Source organism: Oryctolagus cuniculus, chromosome 10 (genome assembly GCF_051225735.1).
Source record: "Oryctolagus cuniculus isolate XC-2025 breed Fujian yellow rabbit chromosome 10, ASM5122573v1, whole genome shotgun sequence".
Lineage (NCBI taxonomy): Eukaryota > Metazoa > Chordata > Mammalia > Lagomorpha > Leporidae > Oryctolagus > Oryctolagus cuniculus.
In genome coordinates this window covers 97,329,135-97,353,965 of record NC_142876.1, presented here as the reverse complement: position 1 = coordinate 97,353,965, position 24,831 = coordinate 97,329,135, and the positions used below count along the sequence as shown (strand labels likewise).

The 24,831-nt window shown below is 57.6% G+C and overlaps 2 protein-coding genes across 24 annotated transcripts in view; one reads left to right on the top strand and one right to left on the bottom strand.

Annotated features, from left to right (window-relative positions):
• Nucleotides 1-9,663, top strand: part of CACNA1D (calcium voltage-gated channel subunit alpha1 D) — a 332,447-nt gene extending 322,784 nt beyond the window's left edge. For 17 of the 20 annotated variants that reach the window (XM_089305527.1, XM_089305541.1, XM_089305530.1 and 14 more), the window contains 5 exons: nt 604-753; nt 2,994-3,157; nt 5,889-6,010; nt 7,129-7,446; nt 7,757-9,663. In XM_089305527.1, the coding sequence (XP_089161653.1) occupies nt 604-753; nt 2,994-3,157; nt 5,889-6,010; nt 7,129-7,446; nt 7,757-8,050 (1,048 nt within the window). In that variant the 3' untranslated portion in view covers nt 8,051-9,663. Of the gene's footprint in view, nt 1-603; nt 754-2,993; nt 3,175-5,888; nt 6,011-7,128; nt 7,447-7,756 lie in introns of those variants that run through there. The other 3 variants (XR_016214300.1, XR_016214299.1, XM_089305533.1) reach the window with 2 other exon arrangements.
• The window catches only part of CHDH (choline dehydrogenase), a 34,282-nt gene continuing 14,863 nt past the window's right edge, over nt 5,413-24,831 (bottom strand). The window contains exons 2-8 of one of the 4 annotated variants that reach the window (XM_051852328.3): nt 17,567-18,326; nt 16,569-16,720; nt 15,920-16,049; nt 14,983-15,117; nt 14,232-14,374; nt 13,784-13,886; nt 5,413-12,693 (exon numbers count right to left, since the gene is read on the bottom strand). In XM_051852328.3, the coding sequence (XP_051708288.3) occupies nt 12,275-12,693; nt 13,784-13,886; nt 14,232-14,374; nt 14,983-15,117; nt 15,920-16,049; nt 16,569-16,720; nt 17,567-18,272 (1,788 nt within the window). In that variant the 5' untranslated portion in view covers nt 18,273-18,326 and the 3' untranslated portion in view covers nt 5,413-12,274. The remainder of the gene's footprint in view (nt 12,694-13,783; nt 13,887-14,231; nt 14,375-14,982; nt 15,118-15,919; nt 16,050-16,568; nt 16,721-17,566; nt 18,327-24,831) is intronic. The other 3 variants (XR_016214303.1, XM_089305546.1, XM_089305547.1) reach the window with 3 other exon arrangements.

The window sequence follows — 24,831 nt, the reverse complement described above, 5'->3', positions numbered from 1 at the left end:
TGAACTGAGGGCTGCGGGCTTGAGGGGCGGGCGTCAGCAGCTTTCAGATCCCTCTCTGCACAGACTCGGCACCAACCAATGAACAGCAGCCACGTGCCTGGCCGAGCCCTAGGCCGGCTCCTGCAGGCCGCACACCAGGGATCCCAGGCCTGGGCAGCCAGCAAGGCTGGCTGTTCTTGGGGGTCCAGCGTCTCATGATTTTCTCACTTGCCTCCCCTGCAGCCCTCAACATGCATGCAGCATGTTCTGTCCCGTAGAGGAGGGGTCTTGAGAGGCTTGGGGAGGGCTGGGTGTTGGGTGCAGTGGTTAAGATGCTGGTGGGGAGTGCCTGGACCAGAGTCGCAGCTATGTCCTCAGTTCTAGCTGCTTGCTAACACACACCCTGGGTGGGCAGCAGGTGAGGGCTCAAGTGGCTGGGTCCCTGCCACCCACATGGGAGTCTCGGATGGAGTTTCTTGTTCCTGGGTTTGGCCTGAGGACTGAACCAGTCCCCTCCTGCTTGAGGCAGGTGCATGCCAGGAGAGGCCAGGAGCCCCCTGCAGGGACGCTGGCCCCACCCAGGGACCTGGCTGCAGGACGTGTCTGTCTCCCTCACCTCTGCAGGTCCGACTCGGGAGACGAGCAGCTCCCGACTATTTGCCGGGAAGACCTGGAGATAGACGGCTACTTCAGGGACCCCCGCTGCCCAGGGGAGCAGGAGTATTTCAGCAGTGAGGAGTGCTACGAGGAGGACAGCTCACCGACGGGGAGCAGGTGAGGGCTCGGGCTCGGGCTCGGGCTCGGGCTGAGGTCAGCAGCCCTCCCATCCCCTGCCCCGGGAGGCCAGGGCCACCTGCAGCTGCAGTCTGGAGCCCTGTGAGGAGCTGAGTGAATGAATGCAGGAGCAGTGCGGACCCGTCCCGCGAGGCCCGCACACCGTCGGGGCAGTGAGGCGACGGCGTTCTTCTACAAGAAGCACCAGGGACAAATTTCGGTGAACGTGTCCGTTTATTAACAATCAAGCACAGGCAGAGGGGACGTAGCTAGTTCAGGGCAGCACTGATTTGATAGGATAAAGCTGATATTGGCCCCACTGTGGTCCTCCAATCAGCTTGAAGGTCACGCTGGTAGCCTCCCAGGTGGTCCTTATGGGCCTGGGCCACACCCGGGGGCTGTTTGCCTGATTGGTAATTATAAGGCCCTTCTATGGTGGGGGGACGGGGAGTGATTGCGTGGGGCTTCTGCCGCCTGCCAGCAGTCAGGCCATCCCAGGAGGCATGGTATGCCACGCCCTCCTAACCTCCTCCCCGGGCTAGGCAGGCCGTCTCCCAGCCAGGCACAGGATCACCCACAGGAGCAGGAGACGCGGGGCCGAGAGGTGCAGAGTGGCTGTTGACCCAGACGTGTTGACTTATTTCCACCATGGGCCTCAGAGGCCTTTGAGTCAGGACCCCCGAAACATAAGCTGGGCCTGCCCGAGGCCCGGGCTAACCCCTCTCTGTGGGCACCCTGACCTCTGGGACATCAGAGGTGCTGACTGCACTAAGGAGCTGCCCTGGGGACGCCATATGCACAGCAGCTCAGCCAGGCTCCCAGGGGCACAGAGCCTGCTGCTGCCTCCATCAAGGGGTCTCTCCTGGGAATGAGGCTGCAAGGTCAGAGCCGAGGCCCCTCCCGGCTTGTGTCCTACAGGAGGAAGGCGGTTTACCTGGGCGCTTTGCTTTAGGAAACGTAGTAGGCGCTGCAGAGGCATGAAGGCCACCTACCACACTCTTCCCCGTGAACCCTGTCTCGGCACGACTGCACCCCATCTGTGCCCCAGTGGCCCTCAGCTGTGCGTCGATCCTGAGCCTAACAGACTCTGGGGTTCCTTCTTCGGGGCCTTGGCTCCTACCTTGCCCACCGTGTGGCCTCACTCCTTCTGCTGGCCTCACTCCCTCCGCTCTCCAAGGACACATCAGGACCTTGCTCATTTTCCTGTGCAGACTTCTAATGCCCCCTCCCCAGCCCTCAGACCCTCAAAGAGCCCCCACGAGCCCCCTTCCTTGCTGCATTGGCCTTTCCAGCTGGCCCTGGACGCCAGGGTGCTTGTGGCCCTAAGCTCCCTGCAGGTAGGGACTGTGCCACCAGTGTCTTGGTGTCCCTGGTGCCCAGCCCAGCACACGGCCGAGAGCAGGCCCTTGGGAGGGGACGAGTGGACAAGAGTGGAGCCTCCAGGGCATCCACAGTCCACCTCTGACCCGGTCCTGAGCCTCCCCGTGACAGCCCTGGCTCTCCATCTAGAGTCTTCCATGACACGGGGCTGCGTTGTTCCCTGCCAGTCCTGCCATGTCCACATGAGCTGGAAGCAGGCCGTGGACAAGGGTCTGCTGGTGTCACCGGAGAAGAGAGCCATGGAAGCCGTGGGGTTCTTATCTTCATGCAAGAAAGAATTCAGGCATCAGTCAGAGAGTGAAGCGAAGGCTTTATTGGGGATAGGGCATGTGACAGAATGTCAGAACCGAAGGGACAGATAGTGAGTGGCCAGTCACTGGGGGAGAGTGAGGTTACACGGATGAATGGAGAGAAAACACCTGGGCAGGCCAGGCGGGCGGCTCAGCAGAGAACTGAGCACGCCCAGTCTTGCTTGAGACTACAGCTTACAAAGGAAAATGGGGCCAGGTTTCTCCTTCCCCTCCTCCTCTATGACAAAGGGTTTGTAGAGGGTAAATTAGCAAATTCCTCCCCAGGTTTGTGGGCGCCAGGCTGAGGGGGCATCTGTGAAGGTTTATTGCCCACGTTATCAGGTCAGGTGACCCGTTTGGTCGGGAGGAGAGAGAATTCTCTTGGGAGGTTATCAGGGTCTGAGCAGGACTTTGAAGTGCAAAATCCTGGGTGTCTGGAGCTTCCACCAGTAGGTGCTGGTCTTCAGACCCCTCTCGCACACACATAGAATAATTCCTGACTTCCTACCTAACAGCCGGGGCTTGCTAAGCGGCCCCTCACATGCCCTGCCCTCTGCCCCTGTCCGCTAGGCACAGCTGTGGCTACTACAGCAGATACGCCGGCAGCACCTTGGACCTGGAGAGGCCCCGCGGCTACCATCACTCCCAGGGCTTCCTGGACGACGAGGACTCGGCTGTCTGCTACGATTCCCGGAGGTCTCCGAGGAGACGCCTGCTACCTCCCACCCCGACAGGTGAGGCCTCCCAGGTCTCCCCCCACCCTGGGGGGTGTGACGGGCGTGTCCCTCCATGGCAGGCACCTCCAGCCCCGGAGAGCAGTCCTTGGGTTGGTGGGCAAGTGGCTTTCCTTGCTTTCCCCTCCATATTCCATGAGACCAAGCCCGAGCCAATTCTGCGCTGCTCGTGTCTGGCTGGGAGTACGGCAGCAGGCAGCCTGTGACTGCCCGCGTTCCCTTCCGGGAAGGGGCTTTGCTGTGCTCGTTCATGCCTGGGACGTGTCCCCAGAGGAGGGGGAGACCTGCCCATGCCGTGGCTGCTGTCTGCTCAGGTCTGGTGCACCATGGTGGGGGGGCGGGGGGAGGACCAAGCTCGGTGCAGGGCACCCAGGAACTCCTAGTGTGTGTCCCCTCCGCCCCCCACTGGCACTCATCTGCCACCTTCTCTGTGTCCCTGGTTCTCTGGCCCTGACCAAACTCTGCCAGAGCCCTCTACTACTGGGGCCGGTTTGGCCTGAGGGGTCACCTGCAGGACAGGGGCATCTGCTGGGGCCAGGAACATCCTGAAGCAAGGGGCTTCCTCCTCCTGCGGCCAGGGCAGGACTGGCCATCTGTCTGATGCGGGTCACCTGGGCTCCATGCTCTGGCTGGGCAAAGAAGGGTAGCCGGGCCCCATGGCTCCTGGCTGCGTGCTCTTGGTTTGGGACATGTGAGCGTCGTGATGATCCCAGAACAGGCATTTCTGAGGTTTCTGAGAACGGAGCGTGTTTTTAAGAACTCTGCATCAGTAATCAAAAAAACAGGCAAGACACGATGGCGGCCAAGCTCGCCAGCTGCAGGCATGGCAGAGCGTGTGGTTGGGCAGTGCCCAGGGCCCTGTGCCTCCCTCCATCTGGAGAGCGATAAGAGGCCCATTTCCATGGTTAATATTTCATTGCTCAACCCCAATGCTAAGGCTGAATGGAGCCTCTGCACTCACCATGAATACTAGATGAGGCCGGGGCCAGAGAGGCTGGGGTGGGGCTCCTTGCCCTGGGGGCTTCCCTGTGTCCTTGGCCTCTGCCTTTGTTCATCCACCTGCTCAAACTGCCCGGGGGGGGGGGGGCACTTGGATGCCCACCACTTGCAGGTGCTGCCCCAGCTTCGGAGAGGGCCCTGGCCGGCATAGGCAGACTCATCCCCGTCTTGATCTGTGAGGCGTTAGCATTGCTGTCCACCAGCGCAGACCGTGGGTAGGGAGGGTGCTGAACTGACCTTGGCTGTGTGCACACCTGTGCTGGGATCTTGTCCTCCTGCAGAGACGACTGCACAGACCTCAGGAGGGGTTGGGGACGCATGCGCCCCTGGCTGTGGGGAGCGGGACCTTTGCCCTGCTGATCCCCTGGCCCTGCCACCTGTCTTGGCTCCCAGCTGAGTTCCTGGGCCCTGCACATCTGATCTGTGAGACAGGGAGGCCCATTCTCCCAGGCCTGCTGTTGAGTCGGGCCTGTGGGCTGTGCATGGAGGGAAGCCCTTGCATGCAGTGGCATGTGTGCCATCGGCAGCTGGACAGCATGGTCCTGGCATGCCCCAAGACACGTGCTGGGCTCGCTCTGGTTTCTTTCCTCCAGCTCTTCCTGCAGACACCGGTGTCTGCAGCTTCATACACAGTCCCCAGGCTGCCTGGGAGGCTCTCAAGGCAAAGGAGTTAGGGCCCTGCAGGGTCTTGCTGGGGCTGGGAGATGCAGGAGCCGGGAAAGGAGCCACTAAAGTGACTTGGCTCTGTCTCGCTAACTGCAAGCCAGGCTCCCCCAGGCAGACCCCTGCCAGGGGGAGGCCTCTGGCCAGGTGTTAGGGCCCAGAGTTCAGCTGGCCTCCTGGGCCTGGTGCCCTGTGGCACTGAAAGCTATGGACCCAAAAGCTGTGGGTTGGCTTGCCATTGTCTTTCATCCCGGGGGTGCCCCTGGGGACAGCGGTTAGCAAGACGGCCCTGGTCTTCAAGTCAGAGGTGGTCTTGGCACTTGGTCTTTGAGACGAGCTGAGTCATTCCCAGCAGAAACATCTGCCGGCCAGGTGGAGCTTTAAACCAGAGGTGGGGCCCCAGCGACGCTTGGGGCATCTCCAAGGTGAGAGCATGACATCCAGAAGTGTCACTGGGATTCTAGAAAGATCTGGTGAAATGCGATGTTCCCCACAATACCCGAGGCCAGGGCTTCCGCTTGGAGCAGCTGCCTTCCGGGCCACCTCAGCCCCTCCTCCCAAGACCAGGTGAACACTGAAAAGTCATAAACTTGTACATTTTTTAAAAATGATTATTTACTTGAAAGGCAGAGTTACAGAGAGAAGGGAGAAAGAGATATTCCACCTGCTTGTTCAGTCTCCAAATAACTGCAATGGTCAGGGCTGGACCAGGTCAAAATCAGGAGCCTGGACCTCTATCTGGGTCTCCCACATGGGTGCAGGGGCCCAGGCACTTGGGCTTTCTTCCACTGTGCATTAGCAGGGAGCGGGGTGGGAAGTGGAGCAGCCGGGACTTGAACCAGTGTCCGTGAGAAATGCCAGCACTGCAGGCAGCTTACTCCATTGGGCCACAATGGCAGCCCCCTGGAAACTGGTACTTTTAGAAACCATCCCTCCACGGAGGCTTCCCTCTACCTCCTCCCCTCTCCCAGAGTTGAGACCCCTTTCTCTTGCCGCCCTGGGCTCCCTGCCTCCCGGCAGCCATGTCTACACTGAGCTGGCTTCACCACTTTGTGCTTTGGCTTCTCAGCCCACCGCAGATCCTCCTTCAACTTCGAGTGCCTGCGCCGGCAGAGCAGCCAGGAGGAGGTCCCCCTGTCGCCCGCCCTCCCCCACCGCACAGCCCTGCCTCTGCACCTGATGCAGCAACAGGTGAGGCCTGCACCCCACTCTCCCCACCCCCTCCCCCTTGGCTGCCAGCCCCAGGGAGGAAGGAGAGCACCTTCGCCACCGTGGATCCCCGGCCTTGTGCCAATCCTGCCCTGGAGGCCTTGTCACGGCCCAGTTCTGCTGGAGCTCACACAGCAGCTGGCACTTGGGGTCTCAGTGCCAACTTCCAAAGTGCAGCCTCTCTTCCTCCACAGCTTTTCTCTGCCTTGGGAGCAGGGCATGGTGCAACCCGAGCCCCAGGAGTGGGACCGTTTTCTGGAGGCCCCCTGCCCCTCACTTGCTCGGCGAGCAGGCATCAGGACAGGGTTATGGGGCCTCTGGGGTCACCGCTGGCCAGGAGCAAGCTCAGAGCCCAGAGTCTACTCCTTGGGACTTTGCCTTCAGGACATGCACGTGGCGCGCTTCCTTTTTGAAAATTTCCCATCAGCTATGCTTCCAGCTCTGGACCTGTGGGGTCAGCCTAGGGGGAGCGTGCAGAGCACAGAGCGCGGCTGGTCAGTCACTGGCCAGGCCCCTGGCGGGGGGAGTCTTGCACGTGTCCCCCCCTCTGCCAGCTCTTTGCTCCTCCGCCATCACTCGGGATGCTGCGTTTCATTTTTGTCCTGTGTCACTGCAGACTAAGGACAGGCCTCTGGAAGGTCTGGGTCCGCAGGTGCCCTGAGCCATGCAGACAGCAGCAGCCTCTGGGGCCTGCGCCCGGTCCTGTCCAGGCCTGTGTTGCTGCCTCCCTCAGTGGGGCCGTGAGCCTGCGACCTTGCCAGGCAGGGTCTTGGCATCCTAAGGCTGCAGTGCCGTGGTTGGGGGTCAGCCAATTCCCAATGCCCGGGGACAGAGTGCCACCCTGGGACGGGCATGGCAGAGCAGCGAGGGCCATCCGTGTTGTGGGGACTCCCCTAAGCTCCGTCAGTCACAGCGCCCTCCTCCTTCAGCACCTGGAATCCCCACTGGAGGCACACTCTGGACTTGGGGGAAGAACACATACCTGCTAGGGAAGCACCGCCCCCTCCCGTTCATCCCACCCAGCTGCTCCCGGCCCTGGCTGGAAGCCCAGCCCCTCAGAGCCTCTGGCCTCCCCACCCCGCCCCTCTCTTCCCACACAGATCATGGCAGTCGCGGGCCTAGATCCGAGCAGAGCCCAGTACTCACCGAGTCACTCGACCCGGTCGTGGGCCACCCCTCCAGCGACCCCTCCGTACCAGGACTGGACGCCGTGCTACACCCCTCTGATCCAGGTAGAGCGGTCCGAGTCCTTGGAACAGGTCAACGGCAGCCTGCCGTCCCTGCACCGCAGCTCCTGGTACACGGATGAGCCCGACATCGCCTACCGGACTTTCACGCCGGCCAGCCTGACCGTCCCCTGCAGCTTCCGGAACAAAGACAGCGACAAGCAGAGGAGCGCCGACAGCTTGGTGGAAGCGGTAAGGGTCTGGCTCGCGGGCCGATGGAACTGCATGGGGAGCCAGGCCGCCTCGGCCGGCCAACCCTTCCCAGTGGCGGGAAGCAGGAGTGAGGGCCATGTGCTGTCCTGCAGACGGGGTCTACACCAAGTCGTTCCCCGGGGCGTGGGCTGCACGCTTGTCGGCCCCCACTCGGGGCAGCTTTTCAGCTGCGTGATCTCTCAGAGCTGGAGCCGCTTGCAGTGGTCAGCACGCATGAGGGCTATGGACGCGGCTGGGCACCGCCCTGCGCCTTAGAGTGCGTGTATCCGTCCGCCTCCCTCCCGCGCAGGTCCTGATATCTGAGGGCTTGGGACGATACGCGAGGGACCCAAAGTTCGTGTCGGCGACAAAATACGAAATCGCCGATGCCTGTGACCTGACCATCGACGAGATGGAGAGCGCGGCCAGCACCCTGCTCTGTGGGAACGCGTGTCCCCGCGCCAACGGGGACCTGGGCCCCGTCCCCCAGCGGCAGGGCTACGAGCTCCAGGACTTCGGCCCCGGCTACAGCGACGAGGAGCCGGACCCCGGGCGCGAGGAGGAGGACCTGGCGGATGAGATGATCTGCATCACCACGTTGTAGCCCCCGCCACCCCGGTCGGTCGGGCAGACGGGCTCTGGCCTCAGGTGGGGCGCAGGAGGGCCGGGGAACAAGTGCCTCATAGTTAGGAGCGGCTAGGCACTCGCTGGGGGGGCCAGTGTCCCAGCGGACTTCTGTGCGAGTGACGTCATGCCTCAAGGAAGCCATACACCTGGGCAGGAACGGGTCCCGGGCAGCGGAGCGAGGCAGCGCGCCGGCTGCGGGGAGTGGCAGGTGCAGCCCTGTCCCGGTGGCCCCGAGGGCACGGCGGGGAAGGTCCACGGTGATGGCCATCAGCACACCTGTGTCATTACCTCAGCCGCTGTCTAGCATATCACTGGGCCCAGCATATCTACGTCTCAGCCCTCTCCCGCCCTGCGCACGGCTTCCCGGTGCCCACCCAGCTGCCAGGCGGCAGTCGGAGCCCCGTGCCAGCGCCGTCCCTGGGGAGCAGGGTGCAGGCAGCAGGGGCCGGCGCACGGCACACTAAGGGCGACTGTAAACTGGAACAATAGTGCACTTGCAGCCAGGTAAACTTAGATACGCTATTTGTTTAAAAATTATAGATTTCCTGTACAGGACTTGTAACATACTCGACTTTGTATTTGTAAAGAGATGGTCTATATTTTGTAATTATTGTACCGTATTTGATCCGCAGCAATACCCATGGGTCCTAACAACTGCTGTTCCCCACCGACACCTAGGAAATGACTGCTGTTTTTACTTGGGCTACACGGAAGTCGAAGAAGTAAGAGCCAACTCCCATCTGTTCGGTGAAAATTCCTTGGATATAAAATTCTGAGTTCAAGGGAACTTGACGCCACAGAAATTTTTCTAAACTATTTTGCGTCACTGTAAACCTGTCTGGATACGAGACTCTCACCAGCTGCTGACTCGCCACCTGTCCTTTGGGCAGAGGCCCCCTGTGGCCCACTGCGTTGTGCTCCGGTCTGCCCCGATGGGATGCGGTGCGCCTCTGGTGCGGGAGGAACCGCGCAGGCAAGTGGGGTCGGGGCGGGCACGGGGTCTGTGCGGACCCCAAGGCTGCTGGGCCGCGCGTGCTCTCTGAGGGCTTTGAAGTGCAACTGGGCCAGGGCTCCCGCGCTGCTCCGTCCAGACGAAAGGCCGCCTCCTGCCCGGGTTACCGCGGCAGGCACGCCACTGCTATCGCAGGCTCTTGGTTCCAAATTTTTAAATAGGACGCAGACAACGGAACTTTTTGTTGGTGGTGGGTTTTGTTTTTTTTTTTTTTTTTTTTTTTTTTTTTTTTTTTTTTTGTAAATAACAGCACTTTGTTACAGAAACCTTACAAACCTCTTCTTAAAGACATTCTTCCTCCAGATCCAGGCAAAAACACGTCAAGGTTTGTAAATGACTATTTCCTGACATAAATCCTTTTTTTTAATTAAAATGCAAAATGTTCTTCAGAATGAACCTGTGTGATAATCTCGTTCTGTCTGGGGGCTGTCCTCGCCTGAGGGGCGGGTCCTCTCCACTGGCAGCTCCGCCCTGCCAGCAGGTGCATCTTTTTCTTACCCTCCAGGCTCCTCGGGGCTGCAGGGCGCGGCCTCTCCCAAAGGGCTACTTGGCCGTTGGTTGGCCTCGGGTCCGGCCTGCACCCCCGGACAGGCTGGGAGCGCTCCCGCAGCCAGTGGTTAATAAGCCCGCATCTTTATCAGGCGCTGCGCCACTTCTTCATGTCTGTCTGCTTTAGGTCCACTCCGACCTCTTGCCGAATATTAAATTTTTTTTGTGAGAAAAATGCGAAAGTTGTAGACATGCTTTGTTTGAGGCAAGTTTTAAGACTGAATGCCTATCGTTCCCGCCCTCCCCTGCACAAAACAGCCCTTTTGTGTGTCCACAGAAAAATGCATTTAGTTTCTTGAACCTTAGGCCTTTCGATCACAAGATGCCAGGGACCACGAGGGGCTCCGGGAAGCACCGCCTGCACGCGCTTGTGGGCACGGCCCGGGGCCACGTGGCACTTCCAGCTCTGCCGGGCAGGAGGCTGGGGAGGGGGCGCTGGAGGACGGCTTCCCCGCCAGCTGAGCCAAGGGCCCTGGTCCTCGGCGCTCCACCCACGGCCCTGCTGCTGCTGCGAGTCTTCTGCACCCTTGCCAACTGCACTTCTGGGGGAGGACGCTCAGCGGCACGATGGGCGAGGAGCTGGGCACAAACACCGGCCTTTCCCCACGCAAGCCTGGACTTCGGCTCTGCTGCCCGCGCCTGCAAAGGGTGCAGTCCCAGGAGCAGCTCTCCCCGCAGCTCCAGCTCTGGCAGACCATGGGCCTGGGCCGCTGGACGGGGTGCAGGGGCAGGAGATGGAACTTCCTGTGGTGATGCCAGCTCACTCCCACGCTGGGGCAGAGGGCAGGCTGCAAGGCTCCGGGCCCTGGGCTGCCCAGTGTCTGGTCACACAGCAGCTTCCAGAGGGGCTTCTCCCCACCTGGCGGGGCAGAGCTGGCCACTGGGCCCCACTTCATCCTGTGCTCTTACGACCACAAAGCGCGTCTTGCCCAGGCTCCCTCCCTGCGAGGCAGCCGTGCTTCCAGGGTCCACGTGTCCATCTTGCGGCCCAGTGGCGCTAGCCCGGGCTCACGAGAGAAACCCCTGTGAGAGCAGCACGCTCGCTCTCTCTGTGCTGTGGTGCCTGGGCACAGCGGCACCCGCTCTCTTGTCTTCTGAGACCCACTTCGGAGTGCAGCTAAATAGTATCTCTGGATGGGGGACCCAGGTGAGGGAGAGGGGCTGGGGTGCACGTGACCCCACGCCCTTTGCTTGCAACACAGCTGCTGCCAGAAGCTGCCACTGGCTCCGAAGCTGAGTGCGGGGGAAACGGGGGGGGGGGGGGGTGCAGCTGCAGGGCTGTAGGCCACCACGTGCACATAGGGCACCCCCGCACCTGGCACCTCCCCCTCACCTGAATCCACATCCCCTCTCTGACAGGAGGGAGTGGCGGAGCTGGCACCTGAGCCCTCTGCTGCTCCCGGGCCCGGGGAAAGGCAGGCTGTGGGGCAGCTGGGAGGCCCGGCCTGGGCGACAGCGGCCTCGGGGCGGAGTCAGCAGCAGACACGGGAGAGTCAACTTGAACCGCGTGCGATGTTACAAGGAAGGAGAGGTCCGATGGCTGCCTTGTTGCTACCCTGCCGGGTCGGGTTTTCTCAGAAACCTACGCTGCAGCGGTGGGGTGGCCAGGGCCTGTGAGCCCCTCCTCATTCGGGCAGCAATTCAGAGGGAAGCAATCAGAACTCAGTTTTGATTCCCTCGGCAGAGCGGTGTGGAAAAGACATCCCGTTCAGAACCCAGTCATGCATTCCTGTATCGGAGGACAAGACGCCCCTTGGTGGACGGGGCTCGTGGCTGCCCCACCTCCAGTCTTCGCCATCCCTGCAGCTGCGTTTCGATAGGATCATGGTGCAGGGCGGGACCCCACGGCCTCCCCCATCGGCTCGGCTCCAGCCTGGTCTCTTCCCAGCGGCGACGTCTATAGGATGAGCGCTAACCCTGTCTGCTGCCGGCTGCTCCCCAGGGCTGAGGGGGACCCAGCTGTGTGCGTCTCTTGCTCACAGGAAAACCCTGTGAGTCACTAACTCCCGAGCCCACCACCAGTGCAGCCACTGTGGCATCCCTGCCACACTCCCGTCCCAGGAGACGGCGCCTGGATCCCTCAGCAGGACGCATCCTGCTTATTTGGACGGGGAGCACCAGAGAAGCGGGCCCCTCAGTGATCCGCCTTGCTCAGGGTGACGGCTCAAGTGGCCAAGGAAAAGCCTGCTTTTCTCCCCGCAGGGAACCCGGGTGCCAGCCCAGGCCCAGCAGATGCCTGTAAGACTTGGCCTCAGCTAAAGGTTGCAGCTGGAGACGGAGGGTGCAAGGCGCAGGTGCAGCGCCAAGGCACACAGCACCTGCCCTCAACAGGAAGGCTTGGAATGAACCACTGGGCTCAAGGCTGCAGGGCTCTGGATAGGAGAAAGCCACGTGACCACGAGACAAGGACAGGGCGGAGCTAACCCTCCTCCTGTGCCGGCCCTCCAGAGGACAGTCCTGCCCATCTCCCAAGCAGGTGCTGGAGCAAGGGAGCTCAACTCACCCACCAGTCCTGGTCCCGTTCCTAAAACATCATCCAGTCTGCAGCCACCGAGCCGAGGCCTCCGGGTCCCAGTGTCAGAAAAGAGCCAGGACCGTGCCGGCTACTCTAAGTGGCTCTGGTCATCCCCAGGCAGGGGCTTAACGCTGGGTGGCCAGGGTCTTGGGTCTGTACACGGGGACATCCTTGTCCCAGAGGGCAGGCCGCCCCTTGATGATGTCAGCTGCCTTCTCGGCAATCATGATCGTTGGGGCGTTCAGGTTGCCGCTGACCACGCTGGGCATGATGGAGGCGTCGACGACTCTGAGGTTGTCCACGCCGAGGACCCTGGTCTGTGGGTCGACCACGGCGGTGGGGTCGGAGGGCTGGCCCATCTTACAGGTGCACGATGGGTGGTAGGCGCTGTCAGCCTTGGCCCGCACGAAGGCGTCGATCTCTCCATCCGACTGAACGTGGCTTCCCGGCTGCAGCTCCTCCCCCCGGAAGCGAGCCAGGGCATCCTGGGCAAAAATCTCTCTGGTCAGCTTCACACACAGGCGCAAGTCCTTGATGTCGGCCTCTGTTGAGGAGAAAGGGATGGGCACAGCCCCGTGTGGCTCGAGCAGAAATAGCAGCAGCCGCCAGTCAGGCCCTGCTTGTCCCTGGGGTCTGGCTCCTCCATCAGAGAGGCAGGAGTGCGCGCCCCATCCATCCCCACAGCCCGGCTGTGAGCGCCCGTGTGCAGGAGCCACTGCGGCACACAAAGCTGCTTGATGGGCGGGCTCGGTTTTGCTGTGTGTGGACAGGTGGCACCGCTCCCCCCCACCCCCCCAGTGCAGGCACGGAGGGGGCAGCGGGTCCTGCCCATGCACCCTGGCTCCTCCTCAGCTAGCAGCCCCTGTGCCTCCTGCATCCACCTCTGGTGGAAAGGAAGTGGGTTGCCCCCCAACTCAGAGCCAGAGCCCCACACGGCGGCGCGGGAAGGGGCGTCACAAACTTGGTGAAATATGGAGCTAAAGATGCGAGTTTCATTTTGATGCCAAAAATGCATTTTTGAAATCCATGCCGTTTTTTCATCATCTATATCTCCACATACTATAATTTAAAAAAAATCTTTTGGCACCACAATAAACTCATACCTTTTTTTTTTTTTGACAGGCAGAGTGGACAGTGAGAGAGAGAGACAGAGAGAAAGGTCTTCCTTTGCCATTGGTTCACCCTCCAATGGCCGGCGCGCTGCGGCCGGCACACCACGCTGATCCGATGGCAGGAGCCAGGTACTTATCCTGGTCTCCCATGGGGTGCAGGGCCCAAGCACTTGGGCCATCCTCCACTGCACTCCCTGGCCACAGCAGAGAGCTGGCCTGGAAGAGGGGCAACCAGGACAGAATCCGGCGCCCTGACCGGGACTAGAACCCGGGGTGCCGGCGCCGCAAGGCGGAGGATTAGCCTAATGAGCCACAGCACCGGCCAACTCATACCCTTAACTCCATTTTCCCACGAGCTTTGTGAAGCACCTGTGATGCACGTTTGCAGCCCAGAATGGCAGAGGGCCACTGGTGTCCCCAACGGCGGGGCCCAGGGCCGCTTCAGGAGCACCCAGGAGACCCCTCTCGGGGCAGTTTCTTCTCCAGGCCTGGGAAGGAAAGGGAAGGCGGCTGCCGAGTTACCTGTGGACAGGTAGTTGGGCTGAATCACAGGGTGGTCCTGGGGGTTGGCGCTCTTCAGTCTGAGCCAGCCCACGCTCGTGCCACGCATGGTCCCCACGTGCACCTAGGGGAAGCCAGAGCAGCAGGGCCTGGCCCTCAGGGACCTGCGCCAGCACGGTGCAGGAGCCCAGAGAGATTGGTGCCGTGGCGGGGAGACCTCCGAGCCCTACTTGTCCACGTGATTAAAATCCACCCTGCCCATGCCCCAGCCTCAGGCTCTGATCCTCCTCAGTCCAGAACTTCAGAGCTAATGCGGGTCTGCTGGTCCCGCCCTGAGGCAGAGTGGGTCTCAGCCTCCCACGCACCCTGCAGGGCTTACTCTGCGGCCAGGCGGCGCTTCTGTCCCCACTGCACACACACAGAGCAGCTGGAAGAAGCGCCCCTGGGGGCCGAGCCTCCACCTGCTCACCTGGTAGGCCTCCTGCTGCGTAGGGACCCGGCCGTGGTCAATCACTTGGGACGGCAGGAAGTGGAACTGGATGTCGGGGTGGGGGACCCCAGGCTGGCTGCGGATGAACCCACCAGTTTCCAGATGGGCAGTGGCTCCGTCCCCTGGGGATCACAGGAGGACAAGACAAGGCCCCGGTCAGGGTACTGCAGAGGGCCACTGGCTCCCGGTTCCTGTCCTCTCTCCTGGGCTGCTGCTGCTCCTCTTCCTGGCTTCTGATCTGTCCTCTCCCCCCAGGGGGGGCTCACCTGGCACAACTACAAGTGTCAACCATGTACCAGCAGGGGGCTCGGGTCTGCGCTCACCCTCTGCCACCTCCACCTGCTTCACTGGCTTCTCGCGCCCCCCCCCCCCAGCACAGCACGTAGTAGGTGTGCAAGAAAGGCGTGTTGATCGCATGATTTGAAGTACCCTTTCCCGGGCTAGGCAGTGCTCTAGGTGAGGGAAACTTGAAGAGCAGGAGCCGCTTCTGTGGTCCAGCACCACGGTCTCTCCTGTGTCTGCTCTCCTCACTCCTTGAACCCACACTGTCCAGCTCTAAGGAAGAGCAGCCCCCAGCCCTGATGCGTGCTGCCACCTCCAGCCCCCTCGCCAGCCCAGCAGGCAGGAACCGTGTGTCCCCTGGTGCAGAGGGGAAATCATAGGCCTGGTTTAGCTTCAAACCCAGCAACCTCGGGGCAGAGACCTCGCTGCCCACACGCCGTGCGCCCACCTGTGAATTTCCAGAGCCACTGCAGACCGATGCAGATCTTGCGCAGGGGCTTCTGTGCGGAGTGCAGGGTGATGGGGCGGGTGCACGCCTGCTGCACATAGACCTCCAGGTGGTCCTGCAGGTTCTGGCCGACCCCTGAGGAGGGGCAAGGGGAGAGGAAAGGTGGCCCTCTGGGGGTCTCGGCAGGCTCCTCGGAAGCCCTGATCCAGGGAAGCTGCTCCCAGCCACTTCTCTCCTGCTTAGCCTCCAGGCTCAGCATGGGATCCCTGCACCCCCACGTCAGTCAATCTGACCCTTTGTTGGTGCCAGAGCCAGCAACCACAGCCGCCCATCCCAGGGCAGCCGTGCAGACACCTTCCTCCTGGGAGGGCGGGGCCCACGCCGGCAGCAGGCCCTGCTGCAAACTGGTCACTGTGTGGCTGATGGCATTAAGGCTGGACGCAGCTCCACCCCCCAACTCCCGGCCCAGGGAAGGAGGACACAGACGGTGAATGGGCTCATCTAAGGCCTGGGGACACTGGACGGGCCGCAGGTTTGACCGGCACTTCCACGGAGCTCTCCCGACAAAGCCACCATGCAAGAAGGATCAACCCCATGGGAGCGTGGCTTATGTACGAGGGAGAGACAAAGCCAGGCCCTCAAGGCATCAATGCGCCTTATAAAATAAGGCCTGGGTCTCTACACGGCGTGCGCGTGCACCCTCAGCTGGCTGCACTGGCGCTCAGGGAAGCCCTGAGTCCAGCGGACAGACACAGGTCGGGGACCCTGCTCCAGGGCGTGCTCCTCCACGTGGGACAGGCTGGTTGGGGGAGGGCGCAGGTCCAGGACTCTGTACCAATCCCGAGGGGCACTGCCTGCCCACTACATGCTGACAAATAGCAGCCGTTGCACTTCGCAGAGGCAGCCTGCAGGGAGCAGCAGGGAGGAGGGGGCTCACCGGGCAGGTGGCACACCACAGGGATGCCCAGCCTCTGGAGGTCATCGGCGGGCCCGACGCCTGAGAGCATGAGCAGCTGCGGGGAGTTGATGGCGCCTCCGCTCAGGATCACCTCCTTGCTGGCACGGGCCTGGAAGAGGCAGAGGGCCGGCCAGGTCAGGCTTCCCCACAGCCCTCTGCGGCTGGCGCCATGGGAACGTGGCACTGGGATGGCGCACGTGCAAGGTGTGCGTGCTCGCAGTCTGGAGGGCGAGTCGCAGGGAGCTGCCCGGGTTGCCATCGGAAGGCAGCCTGCACTGGTGGGCCCTCAAACCACGCAGGCACAGCGGTCTCAGAAACGGGCAGGGGGGCCGTCCGGCCTTGAGAGAGAGGAAGCAGGAAGGCAGACCTGGGACGTGCAGGTGTGAAACCACATGTAACACACACCGCGCAGAAACGTGCGTCTGGTCACGGTGACGAGCGTGAGCCCTCTGGCCTATTCCCCTGAGCTTGTCGTGTCAATGCCACGGCTTTCCTATCCTCCACCATCCACTCCCTGCCTCCATGAGGCCCCAGGGACCACCCATGAGAACACTGCCCCAGCAGCTCGTTCTGAGCCTCAGGGGTGAGTGTGCCGCAGAGGCACTGCCCCCAGCTGCCCTTGGCTCACCACGTGGCTCTGGCCGTTCTTGACGTATTCCACGCCCACTGCCCGAGTCCCTTCAAACAGCACCCTCCTCACGAGCGTTCGTGCCTCGGCCTGCAGGTTGGGGCGGCTCAGCGCTGGGTGCAGGTAGGCACAGGCTGTGCTCCAGCGCTTGCCTGCAAGATGGAGCACCGAGATCCACCATGTCACACCTGCCCCACCCCGTCCTTGCCCGCACCTGGGGAGGAGGCTGGGGATGCAGCGAGAGAACCCGCCCTGCCCCGATCCTACAGGCCCCGCCTTTGGAGCGAGGCTAAGACTGCAGGGCCCTGACATCTGAGAGCCGGGGAGGAGGGTGGCAGCTCTGGGAGCACGCCTCTGTCCACTGCTGCCTTGTTTCTCCATGGGCATAGGGCCAGAGGCCCCGGTGTGCAAACGGAGATGGAGAAGGGAGGCCGCAGGGGCCGGCTCTGTGGCGTGGTGGGTAGCTGGCATCCCACATGGGCGCCGGCTCGAGTCCCGGCTGCCCGACTTCCGATCAGCTCCCTGCCACTGGCCCGGGAAAGCAGTGGAAGATGGCCCAAGTGCTTGGGCCCCTGCACCCATGTGGGAGACCCAGGGGAGGCTCCTGGCTCCTGGCTGGGGCCTGGCTGTTGTGGCCATTTCGGGAGTGAACCAGGGGATGGAAGATCTCTGTCTCTTCCTTTCTGTAACTCTTTCAAATCAATAAATCTTTAAAACAAGAGAAGGGAAGGAGGGAGAGAAGGGAGGCTGCCGCTCGCTCCTCTCCCGACTGCTTCTCCCTTATTGCAGCCTCTAGAGCTAGACTCTGGGCCAAACCCTCCCCGGCCACAGCACCAGGGGCCAGGGACACCTGCCCAGGCCTCACCACCCCGAGTCCTCGCCCTTGGGCTGTGGGTTGTGTATCCTGGGGCGGGTAGGGGTGGGACGTGACCCGCCTGTCTGTCCACGTGCGCTGACTGCAATGGGGAGGCGGGGACAGGCAAGGCCGCGCTTCCTACCTTCATGGATGGTCATGTCCATCCAGCCGAAACCTTCCTGCTGGAAGCCGTTCATGTCCTCCGTGAAGGGGTAGCCGGCCTGCTGCGCCGCCTCCAGGAAGGCCAGGTGCAGTGGGTGGTTGGTCTTGCCTCGCGACACCCGCAGAGGCCCATCGCCGCCCCGGTACGTGTCTGCGCCCAGCTCGTGCGCCTGCGCCTTGCGGAAGTAGGGCAGGCAGTGCGCGTAGTCCCAGCCCTGCGCGCCCTGGCGCTGCCAGCGGTCGTAGTCATCGGCGTGCCCGCGCACGTAGACCATGGCGTTGAGGGACGAGGAGCCGCCCCACACGCGGCCGCGCGGCCAGTACAGCACGCGGCCATCCAGGCCCGGCTGCGGCTCCGTGTGGTAGCACCAGTTATACCTGTCGTCGCACAGGTTGGCCACGAGCGCCGCGGGCATGTGGATCTTCCATGACAGCCGCTTGCTGCCCGCCCACACGTCCCTGGGCCCGGCCTCCAGCAGCAGCACACGCTCGGCGGGGTCCTCGGTGAGCCGCGCCGCCAGGACGCAGCCCGCCGAGCCCGCGCCCACCACCACGTAGCTGAACTCGGTGCTGGCGCCCGCGCTGCCCACAGCACGGCTGCCCTGGGGCCGTCCTAGTGTCCCCCGCACCAGGGCTGCATCCAGGCCAGGGCGCACCAGCCGCCAGCTTCGAAGCACCCACCGCATGCTGCCAGCCCAAGTCCTCTGGTCCTTGGAGAGCAGACGAATGAACCACACGTCCTGAAATGGGAAACGGGGAACGGAAGCTTTTAAAAAGTCTGAACCTCGTGGGCACGTGCAGAATCAGCCGGCAGCTCACAGCTAATGCGCCTGGGAAAGCGGCAGAGAGTGATGCAAGCCCTAGAGTCCCTGCCGCTCACATGGGAGAGCCAGACGGAGCTCCAGGCTCCCGGCTTCAGCCTGGCCCAGTCCCAGCAGCGGTGGGCACTTTGGGGAATGAACCAACAGGTGGGAAATCTGTCTCTCCATCACTCTGCCTCTCAAATAAATAAAACTCAAAAAAAAAAAAAATTCCTATCAAGACAGCAGAACGAGATTGAGGGATCAGCCACGCACATGTTTAGAAACTTATTTAATGAATCTTGATGTGAATGGAAGGGGAGAGGAAACGGGAGAGGGGAGGGTCACGGGTGGGAGGGAAGTTATGGGGGGGGGGAGCCATTGTAATCCATAAGCTGTTCTTCGGAAATTTACATTCATTAAATAAAAGTTAAAAAAAGAAACTTATTTAAGTGCAAAAAAAGGAAATCCTACAGTTTCTTAATGATTGCATTTCCATGAACTTCTGAAGACTCATGGACTTCATACTTCTTTTGCAACCAAATTAACGTACCCTTCAATTCCATTTTCTACGAGGTTTTTGAAGTAGCCTTGAACATCTTTTAAAGTGAGGGAGAGGATAACCTACATGGAATGGGCCAATTCCTTGAAAGATCCAACAAGCCAAAATTCACACGCGAGACTGGAGTGCTGAATCAGCCCGCGTCTCTCCTGACTCACTCTCTGACACACAGAGCTCCGAGCCCAGATGGATGGATGCCCTGGTGAGCCGCACAGTTACAGAGGAAAGCATACCAGTTCTTTGCAATCTCTTCCAGAAGACAGAAGCAGAGGCAACTGTTTCCTGACTTATTCTGTGAGGCCAGGAACATCCTAGTACCAACCCCCCCCCACACACACACACCCCACAAGAAAACTACAGAGCAGTAGCTCTCGTGTGTCTGAGTAAAATGTCCTCTGGATGCACACACACATATTTCTATACACACACATATAGAACTATACGGGGCAGGCGCTGGTCATTCCGCAGCAGATGAGGCACTGGGATGCCTGCATCCTGAGGTGCAGTACCTGGGATGAGTCCCAGCTCCGCTCTCCTTGGCAGCTGCTGCCAGTTTACACCCTGGGAGGCTGTGCTGATGGAAGACCTGGATTTGTCAGACTTAAAAACCTGACAAAATCCACTCCCCATTCATGATTAACAAAAAAAACCCTAGGCCAGCGCTGTGCTATAATAAGTTAAGCCACCACCTGCAGTGACAGCACCCCATGTTGGTACCGGTTCAAGTTCTGGCTGCTCCACTTCCATTCCAGCTCCTTGCTAAGGCACCTGGGAAAGCAGCAGATGATGGCCCACGTGCTTGGGCCTCTGCACCCACGTGGGAGACCTGGAAGAAGCTCCTGGCTTCAGCCTAGCACAGCCTTGGCTACTGCAACCATTTGGGGAGTGAACCAGCAGATAGAAGCTCTCTCTCTGCCTCTCTCTCTCTCTCTGTACCTCTGCCTTTCAAATAATAATAAAGACAGACACAGATAAACTATGCATTTTTAAAGAAAAACCGACTCTCAACAGACTAGGACTAGAAAGAAACACCACTCATTTTTCACATACTGGAAGCTCTAGCTCCTGCACTAAGACCAGCAAAGGAAACCAAAGCTATACAGAATGATAAAGAAGAGATAAAAGTCTGTTTGCAGATAACATGGTCACCCATGTAGAAAAGCTAAAGACTGGATCAAAAAATAATCCTGGAACTCAGGCAATTATAGCAAGGTTGCAGGATAAAAAGCTAATATACAAAAGTCACTTTTCTACACACCAGCAATGAACAAGCTGAATTCGAATTAAAAATACAGTATCATTTAGCACCCCAAAGAAATAATAAGCTATAATTCTAACAAAATATGTGCAAGTTCTATATTAGGAAAACTACCAAAAAACTAAGATGAGAGAAGTAAAATCAGTGGAGAGATACTCCATTTTCATGGACAGGAATATTCAATGCTGTCACGATATCAATTCTTTACAACTTAATCTACAGATTCAATGCAATCCCAATTGAAAAAACAATCCCAGCAAGTTGTTTTGTGGGTATTGACAAACTGGTAGACATTTACGAGTTTACCTGTAGAGGTGAAACGCCCAGGATAGCTGACACAATACTGAAGAAGAGCTAAGTAAGGAGACTGACACCACCCGACTTCCAGACCTACTGCAGAGCTACTGTAAACACCACAGTGTGAAATCAGTGGAAGAACAGATAGAGCAAGGGGACGCAACAGAGAGCCTGGAACTAGAACCACAACAACCTACGTGGCTGCCCTTGATAAAGGAGTAAAGGCAATGCAATGGGGCCCTTTCCACAAAGGGTACCCAACAACCGGGTTCCACAGGCACTGGACGCTGAGTGTAGGGGCTGACGTCATGGCACAGCACATTAAGTCACCACCTGTGACACTGCTGTGCCATACTGGAGGGCTGCTTTGAGTCCCAGCTACTCTGCTTCTGACCCATCTTCCTGCTAATGAGCCTGAGAAGGCAGCAGCAGGAGGCCCAAGTGCCTGGGGGACCAGAACGCATTTCCGTCAGGAAATGTAGAATAACCAGACAGAAAATCAACCCGGAGACACAGGACTTAAAGACACTGTGTGCCACTTGGCAATAACAAATACAAACATCGGCGTCAAACCAACAGGACACACACTTCTCAGTGCACAGAGATCATCCCCCAGGACAGACCACATGATAGGCCACAAAAAAAAGTCTTAATAAAATTGAAACGAACTCACACAAAGCACTGTTTCCAATCACAACGCAATCAAACTAGACATCGCCAACAGACGGAAAGCACACAAGCAAGTGGCAGAGTGGGTTAACCCGCACTCCACACCGCAGTGAGGGCCTGGGGTCCTCGGCTTCTGATCCAGCTCCCTGCTCATGCACACCCTGGGAGGCAGCAGGTGACGGCTCCAGTACTCGGGTTTCTCCCGTGTAGGAGACCCAGATGGAATTCCTGGCTCTTGGCTTTGCCTGGTCCAGCCCCAGCTGTTGTGGCCAAGTGGAGAGTGAAACAGCAAATAAAAGATCTTTCTCCCTCTCCCCATCCTCTCCTTCCCCTTCTCCTCCTCTCTCTCTCTCTCTGAGGTTCTGCCTTTCAGATAAATCTTTAAAAAATAATATACTTTTAAGTAACCAACTGATCAAAGGAGAAATCACAAGGGAAATTAGAAGATACCTTAAGAGAAATGATGAAAATATAACAAACCAAAACATATGAGATGCAGGAAAGCCGTGCTGAGAGGGAAATTTCCAGCTACAAATGCACACATTAAAAAGGAAGAGGGGCGGGCACTCGGCCCAGCAGTTTAAACGCCGGCTAAGATGCCTGCGCCTATGTCCGAGTACCTGCCTCTGGATCCTGACCCAGTTTCTTCCTAGTGCCGACCCTGGGAGGCAGCAGTGCTGCTCATGTAATTGGGTTCCTGCCACCTACATGGGAGAAGCGGGATGGAGCTCCCAGCTTCCAGTAGGCTCATTCCTGGCCATTGTGGGCATCTGGAGAGTGAACCAGTGGATAGGAGCTCTTTGTCTCTCGAATTAATTCCTTAAAAAAGGACTATTTCAAATAATAACTTTCTGTCTTAAAGAAATAGAAAAGTAAGCTAGACCAAAACCAAAACAAACAGTAAAGATTAGAACAGAGGTAAATAAAAAGGAAAAACCAGAGGAAAAAAATCAATGACACCGAACATCGACTCTTCAAAATAATAAAAAAAACTGACAAATCTTTCATCCATAAAAAGACTTAAAAAAGCTCAAATTATTAAAATCAGAAATGACAATGGAGATATAGCTTATGATTTTACAAAAATAAAAGACTATAACATAACAAAGTACTATAAACAATAATACATCAACCTAGATGAAAATCAGAAAACCTTGATGAAATGGACAAACTCCCAGAAAAACACAATGAAAATTGAATCATAAAGAATTAGAAAACTTCAACAAACCTGATCAAATGGCTCCATGGGTGACTTATACCAAACTTTTTAAAGATTCATTTATTTATTTGAAAAGCACAGAGAGAGGGAAAGGGAGAAAGGGAGAGAGGGAGAGAGGGAAAGAAGGAGAGAGGGGGAGAGGGGGAGAGAGACAGAGAGAGAAATTGATCGATCTTCCATTTCCTGGTTCACACCCCATATGGCTGAAACAGCCAGGAATAGGCCAGGCTGAAGCCAGCAGTCCCTTATCTGGATCTCTCACGTGGGTGCAGGGACCCAAGCACTTGGGCCATCCTCTGCTGCTTTCCCAGGCACATTAGCAGGGAGCTGGATTGGAAGTGCAGCAGCTAGGGCTTGAACTGGCACCCACATGGGATGCTACCACTGCAGGTAGAAATTTAACCTCCTATGCCACAATGCTGGCCCCTATACCAAACATTTAAAGAAGAATTAAATATCAACCCTTCTCAAACTCTTCCACAAAGTTGAAGAGGAGGGAAAACTTCCTAACGTATTCTATGAATATTACCCAGATATAAAAGATATTACCAAAAAACCCTATAGAATATATCCCTTATGCAGGGGCCCAAAGACTCAGACATTATATTCATAAGGGATATTCTATAATAGATATAGATATATAATAGATATAGATATATAGAATATCCCTTACGAATACTGATGCATGTATCTCCCACAGAATACTAACAAAATGAATTCAGCAACATAGTAACAGGATTATACACTATGACCAAGTGGAATTTATCTCTGGACAGCAAGGATAACTCAATATACAAAAACCAATCAATATAATAAACAGCATTAACAGAATAAAGGAAGAGCCACATGATCATCCCGACTGATGCAAAAGAAAAGCAGCATTTGACAAAATTCAATACCCTTGCATGACAAAAACACTCAATAAATTAGGAATAGAAGGAAACTTCCCCAACACAACCAGAGCCACACGTGAAGAATCCTCACAGCTAACAGTATACTCAATGCCTCAAGACTGAGCGCTTTTCCCCTAATGTCAGAAACAAAACAAAGTTACTTGATCTCACCCTTTCTATTCCACGTGGCATTGGAAGTCCCAGCCAGAACAATTCAGGACGGACTCAAAAAGGCAACAAAGTAGAAAGCAGTAAAATTATCTCTGTCTGGGGCTGGCGCTGTGGTGTAGAGGGTAAAGCCACCACCTGCAGTGCCAGCATCCCACATGGGCACTGGTTTGAGTCCCGGCTACTCCACATCCGACCCAGCTCTCTGCTATGGCCTGGGAAAGCAGTGTAAGATGGCCCAAGTGCTTGGGCCCCTGCACCTATGTGGGAGACCCAGAAAAAGTTCCTGGCTCCGTTGAGGCATCTGAGGAGTGAACCAGTGGATGGAAGACCTCTCCCCTCCCCCCCCCCCCCCGCCTCTGACTCTCTGTAACTCTACCTTTCAAATAAATAAATCTTTTTTAAAAATTATCTATGTTCATGGGTGACAGGATTTTGTATATAGAAAATCCTAAAAAGTCCACACTGAAAACAAACCAAAAAACCCATTAAAGCTACTAAACAAGTTCAGCAGAGTTGCAGGGAAATTTGTTAAAATTTTTGTTAAATTTTTTAAAAAGATTTATTTGAAAGAGTTACACAGAGACAGATAGAGACAGAAAGAGAGAGAGAAATCTTCCATCTACTGGTTCACTCCCTAGATGCCCACAACCAGGAGCCAGGAACTTCATCTGAGTCTCCTACATGGGTTACAGGGGCCTAAACACTTGGGCCATCCTCCACTGCTTTCCCAGGCACATTTGCAGGGAGCTGGATGGGAAGTGGAACAGCCGAGACTCAAACCGGTAACCATATGGAATGCCAGCACTATAGGCAGTAGTTTAACCCACTATTCCACAGCACCAGCCTCAGTCTGTTGCATTTTTTTTAAATATACTAGCAATGAACAATATGAAAAGGAAGTCTAGAATCAATTTAACTAAGGAGTTGAAAGATCCATACACTGAAAACTACAAAATGCTGAAAGGAATTAAAGAGAACATACATTTGTGGAAAGACATCCCACACTCATAGAGTAGAAGAATTAACAGGAGCCGGCATTGAGGCATAGCGGGTAAAGCCACCACCTGCAGTGCCAGCTCCCATATGGGCACTGGTTTGAGTCCCGGCTGCTCTACTTCCCATCCAGTCAGAGGAAGCTCCCAGCTCCTGGCTTCAGATCAGCGCAGCTCTGGCCATTGCAGCCATCTGGGGAGTGAACCATCTGATGGAAGACTGACTCTCTCTCTCTCTCTCTCTCTCTCTCCCTCCCTCCGCCTCTCTATAACTCTTTCAAATAAATAAATAAATCTGTTAAAAAGAAGAAGAATTAACATTGTAAACATGCCAACATACCCAAAGCAATCTTTAATTCAATGTAATCCCTACCAAAATTCCAA